The sequence below is a fragment of the Leucoraja erinacea genome, chromosome 36, assembly GCF_028641065.1.
Source record: "Leucoraja erinacea ecotype New England chromosome 36, Leri_hhj_1, whole genome shotgun sequence".
Classification (NCBI taxonomy): domain Eukaryota; kingdom Metazoa; phylum Chordata; class Chondrichthyes; order Rajiformes; family Rajidae; genus Leucoraja; species Leucoraja erinaceus.
The window spans coordinates 1553359-1565878 of NC_073412.1; the positions used below are offsets into that span (position 1 = coordinate 1553359).

A 12520-nucleotide genomic window follows, 5' to 3' on the forward strand; every position below is an offset into this window, starting at 1 on the left:
CAATTAAATAAATCAGGTTCCTGGCAACTCCCATTTGGTAGGGAGGTGTGTACGCACAAGTGTGTGTGTGTGTATGTGCGCTCATACCAATGGTAAAGTACAGCTAGCTGCAAGCTGGTTCTATAGAGATATCACAGCACACATTGAGAAATGAGGTGAATGCATTAAAGGAATGTACAGCAGGTTGCTAGCAATTGCTAGCTGTGCCCAAGAACAAATGGGTACTTTCGACAGGAGGGGAACTGATCGTAGGGGAAACCCAATAAGCAACAATTAGTTTTGGAAGAGTAGAAACAAGGGATTGCAGATGCTGGTTTACAAAAGGCAGAGTGCTGGAAGAGCTTGGCAGCATCTCATGAAAACACGGACAGGCGATGTTTCAGGACGGGACCCTTCTTCAGCTGAAATTAATTTTACTTGGAACTTTGAACCCTTTCCTTAATTTAAGTTTGGAATGTGTATACTTTAATCCCTAATTGATATCATAGGAATGTTATTCGCCCTATTGACCCACCAACATTTGGATTGTAAAAGAAGAATCAACACACACATTATTTTGCCATCTTGGAATGAAGTGTTGCAGAGGTATCATTTTTTCGCTGGTAAACTCAAACCCCACAGAGACTCTCTGCAGTTCTCTTACAATATGCAGAATTACTAATTCCTTGCTGAAGTTTGCTTTACTTCCCACCGTGGTCACCTGAATGAGTCAGAATTCTTAGTCAGTCATCAACTCTCAGCCATCCCTTTTCATAATCTTGCAAGAGTTCAAGGTAGTACTTCCAATCGACCATTTGGGGTTTCTCATGACCTTTACCCGTGCAGGGTCCATAGATTGATCCACGCCCGCGTCGGGAGTTTCAATGACCACTCTGTTTTTCAACGTAACTACCAACAGCACTGCCCTTCTTTTTCAAAAGTATTATCTCCACCTTCCTCCAAGACCACTTTGTTACCTCTACAACTATGAGTTTTCTGAACTGGTTGAGAGGTCTGGGACAATTCCATCTGCACAAACAGGGGTTTGACCAGGGTTGGAGGTTCTGTGGGGCAAGATCACAAAGGGCTGAGGATCAACTGAGTCACACATTAACTTATGTTTGCCAGTGAGGAACCACTTATTGAATTATTACATACAGGTTTTGAATTTACACCATGGGGAGAAAGTTATCCATCCCGTAGGTTAACCTTTTCCTAGGTTTTACCCACCCGTCTGAGAATAAGGGTAATGGCATGCTCTCGATTTCTTCATCGGCTGACAAGTAAAAAGTTTCCATGGTCAGCATGCTTTAAAACTTCTTTCACGCATGAGGATTCTGTCGCAGATGCATCGAACTTTCCGCTTGCTTTGGACAGGACCAGCCATCATCTGAACTCTTCTATTCTTCAGCATACCTTCCCAGCCATTTGTGGTGAACTGATACACCTTACCTTATTTGTCATAATTAAATCAAGAATATATACAAAGCATTTCAGGTAAGAATAAACCTTCGGTAATAAAGACCTAAACTTGGATTGAATAAGTGCTAATGATTTGGTGAGACTAAGTTAGATACCGCTCATGGAGCATCTAGAACCATATGTGAAGGCAGATCTGCAAGGTAAAAATTTCATTTAACAGCGATCTTATTGGTTATTAAGAAGTTGCCCTAATAATATTTTAAGTAGGTGGTTGCTATGGATAAGACAGATTTTTTTTTTTTAATTCCCAGCTACATCTAATATTATTTTCCTCTCCTCCAAAAGATCCCCAGCTACATCTAATATTATTTTTCTCTCCTCCAAAAGATTTGAAAATTTTGGTTAAAATGATGAGATTTTCCTCTCTTACTTGCTGCTGCAGAGACGGAGGTGCAACATGTGCCTGGCAGATTAATCTGCACTGCTGGGTTTCAGTTAAGGCTACAAAATTATCCAAACTTTCTAAATTTAAATTTGTCTTTAAGCCTTCGTAAAAGGTATACGCAAAACACAAGACCATTAAGTGTTTTAAACAGAAGGTTAAATATGAAAGGGATAGAATTGTTTAAAGGTTAAGAATCTTACTATTTCGAGAAGTAATGTAAACTAGATTGTCAGGATTCCATCACTACTTCCTCTTTTACAGTGGCTTCAGTGCAGACTCAACGCCGAATGTTTTGTCACCAAGGTAGTCCATTCCCTGCCACCCCACTGTTTGATAGTTCATAATACACTAAAAATAGTCAAATTCCCAATTCCGGCTTGACCTTTTTTTTTTAATTAAGAGGTCCAAGACATATGATTTTGGATGGTAAACTATGGGCAGTTCCCATTCAGGACACGAATTATATAAGGGGACGTAGTAATCCATGGAAAGATTATAGTTAAAGCTACCTTTCTTTACACAAGAATCTTCTCCCCTGGAACCTATTGGTGTTATGGGTAGTCATATTTGAGATTCATCCCAAGCATTAAGATATTTTGTGCCATTTTTCTTGTGACTATCCATAGCATCTTCCAGGGACGCAACAGATTGGTGGGAATTGAAGATGAACTTTTAACACCATGGTTACTTCATTTTGGGTTGCCACTAGAACTGTTTAGACAAACCACATTACAATTCATGCATTGCAAGGGTACCAGAGTGACACAGCTAATAGACCCACTCTCTCCAATACCAACGGCCAAGAGGTTCAATCTTGGCCTCTAGTGCTGTCTGTGTTGAGTTTGCATGTATCCCTTGTGACTGCGTGGGTTTCCTTCCATTGAATGGAATACTTTATTGTCACATGAGACGAGGCACAGGGAAATTCTTTGCTTGCCCAAGGTATGTAAACAATCGCCACATACGGTGCTGACTTACTTTATTCTCCCCCCTGTCAATGGGCAACAGAAGTGTTGCTACAGTTAAAAGATGAAATTACCAAAAGTAAAGACAACATTTCAAAGAATAATTTGTACAAGTACTATTTAGGTCCTCAGTATGCAAACTAATACTGTTCTCTGTCGGAGTCACTACAGTCGGCCAACCGTCTTTTAGCCAAGAGGGGAGGTGGCTGGGGGATAATAGTGAGGGAAGGTTTCAGCCCAACTCATTGTAGGGTTTACGGCTGATACTAACGAAAGAAAACTTAGGGAGGTACCACCCAGTGTGACGCATAGAAGCTGATGGAGTCAGTATTTCGATGGATGTTGTACGAATCTGAAGGAGATTAGACGATAAGGTGGGTGCAAAGGAAACAGGATAGTCGTCTATGTCGATGTAATATGGAACAGTGGCAGGAGATACCTTGTACTTTGTACTAAATTTTTCAATTGTCGCTCGGGGAAAACAAGAGGAAGCTCACAGTTTTATAACCATAAATAGGTCTGTTCCAGGAAAAAGTAACAGCCACATTCCAGGGGTGTGGAATTGAACGATAACTCCCAGGGAGGAATTTTTGCGAATCCAAGCGCCTGGAGCAAGGAATGGTCATTTTTCTTTTCTCCTCATGACCGACGGTTTTGACACACACATACGCTCGAGCAACATGGACGAATGAACAAGCAATCAAGTGCAGGCGGATGTGACTGTAGTGATGGTGAAATCCACTTAACGGCTGAGAAAACAAAAGTGCCTAGAACAACGGAACCGTCGCACCACACATAAGTCCGAACAATCGGAACGGCACCCAAATTTCGGCGACGAAAGGAGAGGTTGGGGGTTCGTAGACAAATCATAGTTTTGGACGGGGACTAGTTTAACAAAGACCAACAGACGGTATAACATTGTACGCACGTCGCCACCGACAATCCAACACACCATCCAGAGCTAGTGACAATCCAATCGATAGCACCTGCAATATGGCAGTTCCATACTTGGGGAGAAGTAGAGTCACACCCTTGCTTGCACACATAAAATGGGTAGGACCGATTTTTTTGCTGGAGGACCATGCCAAAACCAATACTTCAGACACTAAACTTCGCGTCCAAAGTAGCCGCGGACGGATCACGCTCGGCAAAGAAACATCGCACCACGTGTAATAGACAGCCACACACCAATGAGGGTATAGATGTGGACTTTTATGATCGCGGACGCGAATCGGGGGTTTTCATACGAATATAACAACAGGGGAAAGCGTATGATAACATATGTAGCGAACGGCAGGCGCTTTTAAAAATACAAGATTAGGCGAATCCACAATTTAGCCGCCACAGAGTAGAAGAGCAGGTGGTGCTGTATAACTTTGACAATATTTCTTTCGGTCAGAGGAATAGACCCACGCTTCCGGATTCCACGAGGAGGCACATGATAACGAGTTAAGGATCCAAGCGTACTCCTGCAACCAAAGGAAAGGTAAAGAGGGGATTAGCAGCGTATTTTTCATTAGGTACGTTTGTGGTTAAATAATATCTATTTCTACACAAGACCCACCGGGTAAGCAATGTTAATGGGATCGCGAACAACAATGAACAGATAAGGTGAGTCAAAAAGATATAGTCAGGGGTGGGAGAAACAAACACGGATGCGAGGGTAACGACAAGATTAAACCATAAACGAGTGACTGGATGTACGAGAATCAACACAGGACTGAGCTTTGGAAAAAGATTGAAATGATGCAGTGAGCGTAGGACGGGTATCAAAAAAAAAAACGACATACGGGAAGTAACTGCAAATGCAAGGGAGTGGATCTGAGCCAAAAACATAGCAAAGTGCTGGAGGTAATTCATCTTGTAGGCCTCATCTCTGGTGACATGGATTTGGCGCACTATTTTGGCGTCAAACCCGGCGCGGTTCAACACTGATATAAAAGAAGCTTGTTTGGAGGAAGGTGAAAATGAATGACAGAAATGATAGAATACAGGTATAGGTCAATTTTAGGTGAATTAGACATGTAGGAAAACCCCTGTAAGAGGGGACTTTGTTCAGAGTAAGTTTTTACAATACTATATTTGACAAGCTAAAATCTAAGTGCAACATACACACACAGTAATAACCAGAGTCCTTTAACGGTTGGCCTGAGACGACAGTTCTCACCCTGGAAGTGCAGAGCCTTCAAGGGGACTTGACCAAACTAAGTTTTTGCCCCCCCAAGAAATGTCCACAGAAACTTCAACAAGTCTGGGTAATTTCGGGCAGTTGTCCTTAGGGATAGCAAGCTTGTATCATTGTCTCGAGGAAACATCGTTTTGTTTAGTTTTCAGCTCACCTTTGGTATCTTCTTCTTCTCCTCCGAAAGAGTTGCGGATCGCAGTTCTATTTTGTGCTTCCAGAAACTTGATACAAAATCACCGCTCCCCCTATCCGAGAGGCGATGAAATAGTTTCTCCTTCCACTAAATAGATTTGAATATAAGAACGCACCTTCCCTTCTTACATGAGGAATGGCATTTTTGGTGAAGTGGTAGGTGGATCTCCTATTTGAGAGAGCCAGTTTTGCAATGGTCTTGGGTGAACAGGTCCCATTAGCGAGCAAAGCTCCTGAGATTTTTGACATCCGTTTACCTCCCTCACTGTTTCTCGGTAGTCGTAGAGACTTCAGTGTAAGATCTCAAATCAGAAAGTGATCGTAACTGTCATTCTCATTCGGCATTAATACCCCATTACTGGGTACACTGGGTTGGATTTCACAAGGAGACCTCCTAACTTCTGGAACAGGACTCGGTGCCAATTTGGGCTCATTGGGCATGATTAGCTTCAGAGGTCTCAGAAATAATTTCAATGGATCAATCGATCCAAGTAAACTCAATTTTGTAGCATCAATAGAGTCTGGAAGAGTAGGATTGGGTCCTTCCACTGGTCTCAGTATTTTATATTTATTCAGTTCCAATGTGAGGGCACTATGGGTAACTGCACTGCTGATGACTGGGGTTTTAATGACTGTTTGCACATTGTTATCAGATTGTGCTTCAACCTCTGGTTTCCTCTTCATTTCACATTCTGCGGTATTTTGCTGCTTTTCTTCCCTTGAAGAAGTGGGAGATTGGAAATTAAGCTCCAATATTCTTCTGTTTGGACTAATATTGTAACTCTTTGGAGAGTCACCCTGTCCAGAGTCCACCAGCTTGTTATTAACAATTTCATTCTCTTTACTGAAAGTTGAAATACCACGATTACTAATAGGTGAACCATCAATGCTTGGGTGCCGTTCATGCATATAAATGTCCTTTGGTCTTTGATCTGCAGGGGAGACTGCAGCTGGTCTCTCGAATGCCCCCTTCAAATGTTTTCCAGAGAGTACTGGTTGAAAGGCACTGTGCTTGCTGATCAGCTGATGCTGGCCAATATAGTCCTTATTGGGAAGAGAGTTTAATGAATCGTAACATCGTTTGTCTGTTTGTGCCTCAACAATAACACGCGGCCTGAAGAGCAGGATATCCGATGAAGGCAGTTTTCCATTTGCTGGATCGTGGTGAGATGGGGGAGCACTTTTTCGAGAGGGGCTATGTAAGTCCAGCTGTCTCGGTTGTGTCCCGGATTCCAAGCCCGGTTGAATCAAAGGACCTTTCAGGGGGATGCCTTTCGGCACTGGAGGGGAATGAACTGGATACTCAGAATGCTGTTGATAAAGGTTTCCTGAGCATATCTGACCTACAAACGTTGAAGTGGTTACAGGTATCCGCCCACCTGTGCCTTGAATTGAGGGGTATGGGCAACCACTTGTCTGTGCTCTATAGCCATGTGGATGCAGCAACGAGTAGGGACCTGCATTTTGCTGATTTAAAATAGTGTTTTGAGAGTGAACAACTTTTGGCTGAATTGGCATTGGATACTTTGGAGGTGACAACTTCTCACAGTAGAACGGTGGCTGCAGCTGTTGCCGTTCGCTTGTTGAATATGGGTGCAAAGGAGGTTTTTGGAAGTTATGGAGGCTGTGTATAGATGCCTGGCTTGGCATGGTTCCGTATTGTAGCATAGAATATCTGGGATCTTGAAGAACATTCCTACTGTATGCACCATATCCTTGGCACAGGGGTGACTGTAGTCCGGCTAGGCTTCCAGTTTCTTTGGAGATTCTGTCTGTCGAACTAGGCTGTGCATTGCTATGCCCATGAGGCAATGATTTATTTTTCAAAAGAGGATTACCATACTGCTGAGTATGCATCAATTGATCATTATTTGCAATTAAACAGCTTGAAGTAACCGGAGTTGTCATTCTCCATTCAGTTTCCCGTGTTCGTCGGTGAAAATGATCTGCTGAATTTTCCAAAGGGCAACCAGACCCGGAGCAGCAAATGCTACCTCTATATACAGGTTGCGGAAATGCTACATTTCCGCAGTTATGGACCGTAGGTAATGTAGAAGCCATTAAGGTATGTTTCCCAGCGGGAGATGGGCAGTGTATACCCGAGGGGGTCTGAGCATTCCTCAAGTTCTTTTGTCGTTCAACAAAAGTGACCCACTTTGACCGAACGTTCATCAGGTCCTTGACCAAATCAAGTTTATCTTTCTCATTTGCAGATCGCTGATACGTTGGGGATGGAACTTCGGGTTCAGTCCGATACAAACGGTTGCCAAGATGAGCATCATCAGTAGCTCGCGACTGGGCAGAGAGATTACTCATGCTTTGTAAATAGGCTCGCGACGGACTCCAGATTCCCGAGTTGTCGGTTCCATCTCGGTTTCTAAGATGATATGCTAAATAAGATCCAGTGTATTTAAGGGAGTTTTCTTGTGCATAAGTGGGAAACGGGGTTGGTTTAGAAATCTCTACTGATAATTCACTGGGTTTGTTTTCCAGTCGAGGCATCTTGCTACAAATGACAGAATCCATGCATTCAAGATTTCTTTTATTGGCCATCATGATCCTCGCCGGCTTTTATCTCCTCCAATAAAAGGTAAAAGGCCTTAACCAAAACAAAAAGAGAGAAAGAACATTAAAAACATCAAGCAACATTCTATCATGGTTAAAATAAATGCAGAATACATGTGCTACAGTGTGCCAACTGGAAGTTAATTGGTGAATGCATGCACAGATATAACCAATGCAAGATTAGAAATGAAGAGAAATAAAAAATAAAGCTGGAAATACGAGAGATACAAGATGAACCGATTCTCTGAAATTATTGAATTCCTAGTTTGAGGACAAAGTTGTATGATTGCAGCCACAGAATTGGAGGGAACTAATCAAAAGTGCAAGTTGACGCAGCGGTGTCTTAATGCCCCTGTCCCACTTAGGAAACCCAAATGGAAACCTCTGGAGACTTTGCGCCCCACCCAAAGTTTCCGTGCGGTTCCTGGAGGTTGCAGGTGGTTGCCGGAGGTTGCAGGTAGGGAGACTGAAAAAAACCTCCGGGAACCACACGGAAACCTTGGGTGTGGCGCAAAGTTTCCAGAGGTTTCTGTTCAGGTTTCCTAAGTGGGACAGGGGCATTTTACAGCGCTAGAGACCCAGGTCTGATCCAGATTATGGGTGCTGTCTGTACGGAGTTTGTGCGTTCTCTCTGTGGCCGCATGGGTTTACTCAGAGATCTTCGGTTTCCTCCCGCACTCCAAAGACGTACAGGTTTTATAGGTTAATTGGTTTGATACGAGTGTAAGATTGTCCCTAGTGTGTGTAGGATAGTGTGGGGATCGCTGGTCGGTGCGGACTCGGTCGGCCGAAAGGTCTGTTTCCGCGTTGTAACTCTAAACTAAACTTAACTTGAGAAGTATTTAGAAGTGTTCAGGTTGTGGGGAAATTCACAAATGACATTGGATACACCAAAGTTCACATTCACTATTAGATGAGACAATGATATTTTTTTAATGCACCATCAAGCTCTGAACTCTGAAATTTTGTAATAAAGGGACATGTGCAAAAGTATCACTTATATTTAAACCTTAATACATGCCAGTGAACAGAAGTGCTTATCTGACACCTCATAGGAATGCGTTACCCTGGAGTCACATTTAATGGACTGCTCTACTGGGTTGAAATTAATCAGCATCATGCAGACATGTATCCCATGCACAATTTACATTGAAGCCAACAAACAGAAATGATCCGTACTAGTACGTTTCAGGCATGTCAAAAACTTATTTGGAAGCAAAATCCAAAAAACACTTTTCTTCTCCGATTCAAATGCCTATTTTAAAATTAGAAAACCTAAACATCGATGTGTGGCCACAGAGATTGGATTTGGAAAATCATTTCCTGCAAAATGAAAACTATGCATTGTAAAACTCTTCAGAGCTAGATTATTGGCAAAGACTAAACATTGCGCAAAACCATAATCTTAATCAAATTATCATTCACGCCACCTGTTTTTATTATACATGGGATGCATATCTATAGGTCACAGCTCCACGTTAATGAAGGGGCTTTTCCAATACTCAATCAATCCCTGTTCAGGATCTCAAATTGAAAGACTGATTCACCACCTTACAAAAGTGTGCTGTTTTACCATGAGTTCATATAAATTTCATGGGGAGTGTAATTGTTCAACGATAATGGCAGTATAAAAACAAAAAGATCTCTACTGTCACCTCAGATGTTGTACGACAATTGTCTGGTGTGTACAATAGGATTTTCTGTGATCTTTTAAACATGCAGGATTTTCTAACTACCGCCAGATGGCAGAATTACCAAAGACTTCCTTCCACTCAGTCTTGCCACAATGTCCTTTCAGTATAGGAGGTGACCACTTGATGGTTATCATGGTGAAATTTATGGTTTTTAGTTGCACAATCTTGAGAAACAACCGTGCGATTTATTCAATCAGTTTGTTTGAAAGATTCCTAAGTTTATTCAAGAATTATCGTTGGCGTACAGAGGATTAATTCTCATCAGCAACCAAAAGCAGTGACTTCCAACTACAAAGACACTTAATCCTAAAATATACACTGAGCAGCAGATAACATTAGATCATGTGCAGAAGTTTCTCCCCCACGCAATAGATTCTAGCCAAGTTACAAAACACACAATGATATCCACCATCTAAAAACAAATACTTCAGAATTTGATATACAGCTTGAAACTGAATACACAGCTACATAAATCTTGGATATGTATAATACATTTTGCATCCCTTGATCTTCCCCTACTTATAACAACCTTTGGTAAACATGTAGCTGAATAAGAATCTCTAAGCCGTTAATAGCGCATGTTAAAAGTCGTCACAACAGCAGAAACAATTAAAATATGCTGCACGTACCATCATTGTTCTTTACTGACATGGTCCATCATTAATTCCACAATTGAAAGTCAGATATAAACACCAGTTCAGAGGAAACTTTAAGGGACGCAACCTACATCCAGTGTGCACTGCTGCTGAGGCAATAACAAATGGAAATGCTCTGGTGCTGTCTGCCGCCTATTTGGCAAAGGAAACAGACTTGTGACAATCACTGCATAATCAGCCAATAACCAGCTGCCAAGTACGCTTTTTGAAGAGCAGCTATCAAGAGATTGCAAATATTTTAATCAACTGATCTGTATTAATCTAAGTACAGTGGTTCAATCGTGTACCAACAAGTAATTTACACGTTTAAGATAATGTTTTATATATATATCCTTGACATAGCAATGAGTATAATATGAATGTTTTCTCCACGCATTCAATGAGTTGAAGCGACAGGTTTTAATCTTGGAGCACTAATAACAGTAGAATCATGTTTAACTTTCAAAGCTTGCCAGGTGCACAGCTCATAACCTGGAACATTTCAATCCAGGAACAGGTCTTTTAGCCCGAATGTCTGTGTGGAACAATCTCATGTGCCTGTATATGATCCATACCCCTCCATTCCCTTTATATTCATGTTCCTATCTAAAAGCCTCTTAAGCAACGCTATTGTATCTGGCACATTGTTGGGTCTGGATCCCTCCCTCTCCTTCCCTCTCACATATATACACACAGACAAAATTCTGTAATTATCTCAAACCTCTCCCACACATAAAAGTGCACAAAAAAATCTGTAATTACCACAAAACTCGGCAAAGAATGAAGTCCACTCGCTGAACCAGTCGCTGAAGTTATTTCAAAGTTATATTAATTTGAAAGGGGTCTATATTCAACAATTTGGTTGATGCTAATATTCATAAGGACTGCTTTCACAGAAATGAAGACAGTCGATGCAACACAAATGTTAATTTGGATGAAAACCCAAGGGTAAATGCCAATATTTCCCAATTTGACACACTGATTATTGGGATTAAATCAACTGTTCAATATAAAATGAATTAAGTGATAAAAGCATTTAAAATACCAGGTTTATTAGCACAATTCTCTCTGCATCATCATAATTGTAATGGGATGCCAAACAAAGGAATTAACTGCCACTGATAAAACAAACTAGAAGCCACTTTGTATTACATTTTATTATCCCCGTCATAGTTTTACATGGGCAGAAAATGCTGGAGTAACTCAGCGGGACATGCAGCATCTCTGGAGAGAACGAATGGGTGACGTTTGGGGTCGAGACCCTTCTTCAGACTGGGAGTCAGGGGAGAGTGAGATACAGAGATAAGGAAGGGTAAAGTGTGCGAAAGCAAGACACAAAAGAGATGGAGATCAAGAAAAATGTAGAATAGATCATTGTTAGCTCGTAAAAGGTGACAACAAAGCAAACAGAGATAAAATGTAATCGGGGACAGTCAAACTGTTCGCAGTACTGGGAAGGGGGAAGGACAGAGAACAGCTTGAAATTAGAGGAGCCAATATTCATACATACACATAGCTCTTACATGCCTCAACAACCCTTCAACTCCATCTTACTGGCCCCTGATCTAACAGCACCTCAATTTTAAAATTCTTATCCCCAAATTGTGGACTCTTAATCATCCTCTATTTTAATTCATTTGTTTTGAGTTGCTCAAATGCTGAAATACCTTCCCTGAACATTTCTGCTGATATCTCCTATCTATTTTAACAGAATCTTGAAAGCCTTGCATCATCTGCCACAATATCTCCAATCGTGTCTAGTCATCCTGTCGAACTGTTTCGCTCATAGTTCCAGCACCTGCAGTCCCGTGTGGTTCCATGTGATATGAACTTGTTCTCCTGTTGAGAATGGAGTTACCACAAACACTTCCAGTAAAGAGTGGTTACCCCCAAGAGAACATTTCAAAAGGTTGCTGGTGATGTGGAAGGTCAAGTCTACATAAAACATCCCCTTCTCTCCCTCAGTCTGAAGAAGGGTTTCGGCCCGAAACGTTGCCTATTTCCTTCGCTCCATAGATGCTGCTGCACCCGCTGAGTTTCTCCAGCTTTTCTGTGTAACCTTCGATTCTCCAGCATCTGCAGTTCCCTCTTTAACTCTACATAAAACATGTCAGATGTTTCACCACAACTTCTATTTACCTTCACAGCAATGAAGCTTAACAAGGAACCTCCTGACTTCAGGGCCTACCCGATTACATTGTTAGGGACTATTTACGGGATGTAAAATAAATATGGAACTATTGTGGAAAAATGTGGAAATCCCAGCGGTATGAACATTGACTTCTCTAATTTCAGGTAGTCCCTACTTTCTCCTCCCCTTCTCTCCCTCAACCCACCCTCTCCGCCTCTTCCTTTCTTCTTTCCGCCCCCCCCACCCTCACATCAGTCTGAAGAGTCTCGACCCGAGACTTTGCCTATTTCCTTCGCTCCATAGATGC

The 12520-nt window shown here is 41.8% G+C and overlaps 1 protein-coding gene across 1 annotated transcript; it reads right to left on the reverse strand.

Moving 5' to 3' along the window:
* Positions 1-5491: 5491 nt before the first annotated feature.
* Positions 5492-12024, reverse strand: LOC129713595 (uncharacterized). The gene is made up of 2 exons (XM_055662783.1): positions 10077-12024; positions 5492-7787 (listed from the first exon to the last, which is right to left on the reverse strand). Exon 2 carries the CDS (start codon positions 7742-7744, stop codon positions 5492-5494), a length of 2253 nt encoding a protein of 750 aa, XP_055518758.1. The 5' UTR covers positions 7745-7787; positions 10077-12024.
* Positions 12025-12520: the final 496 nt, after the last annotated feature.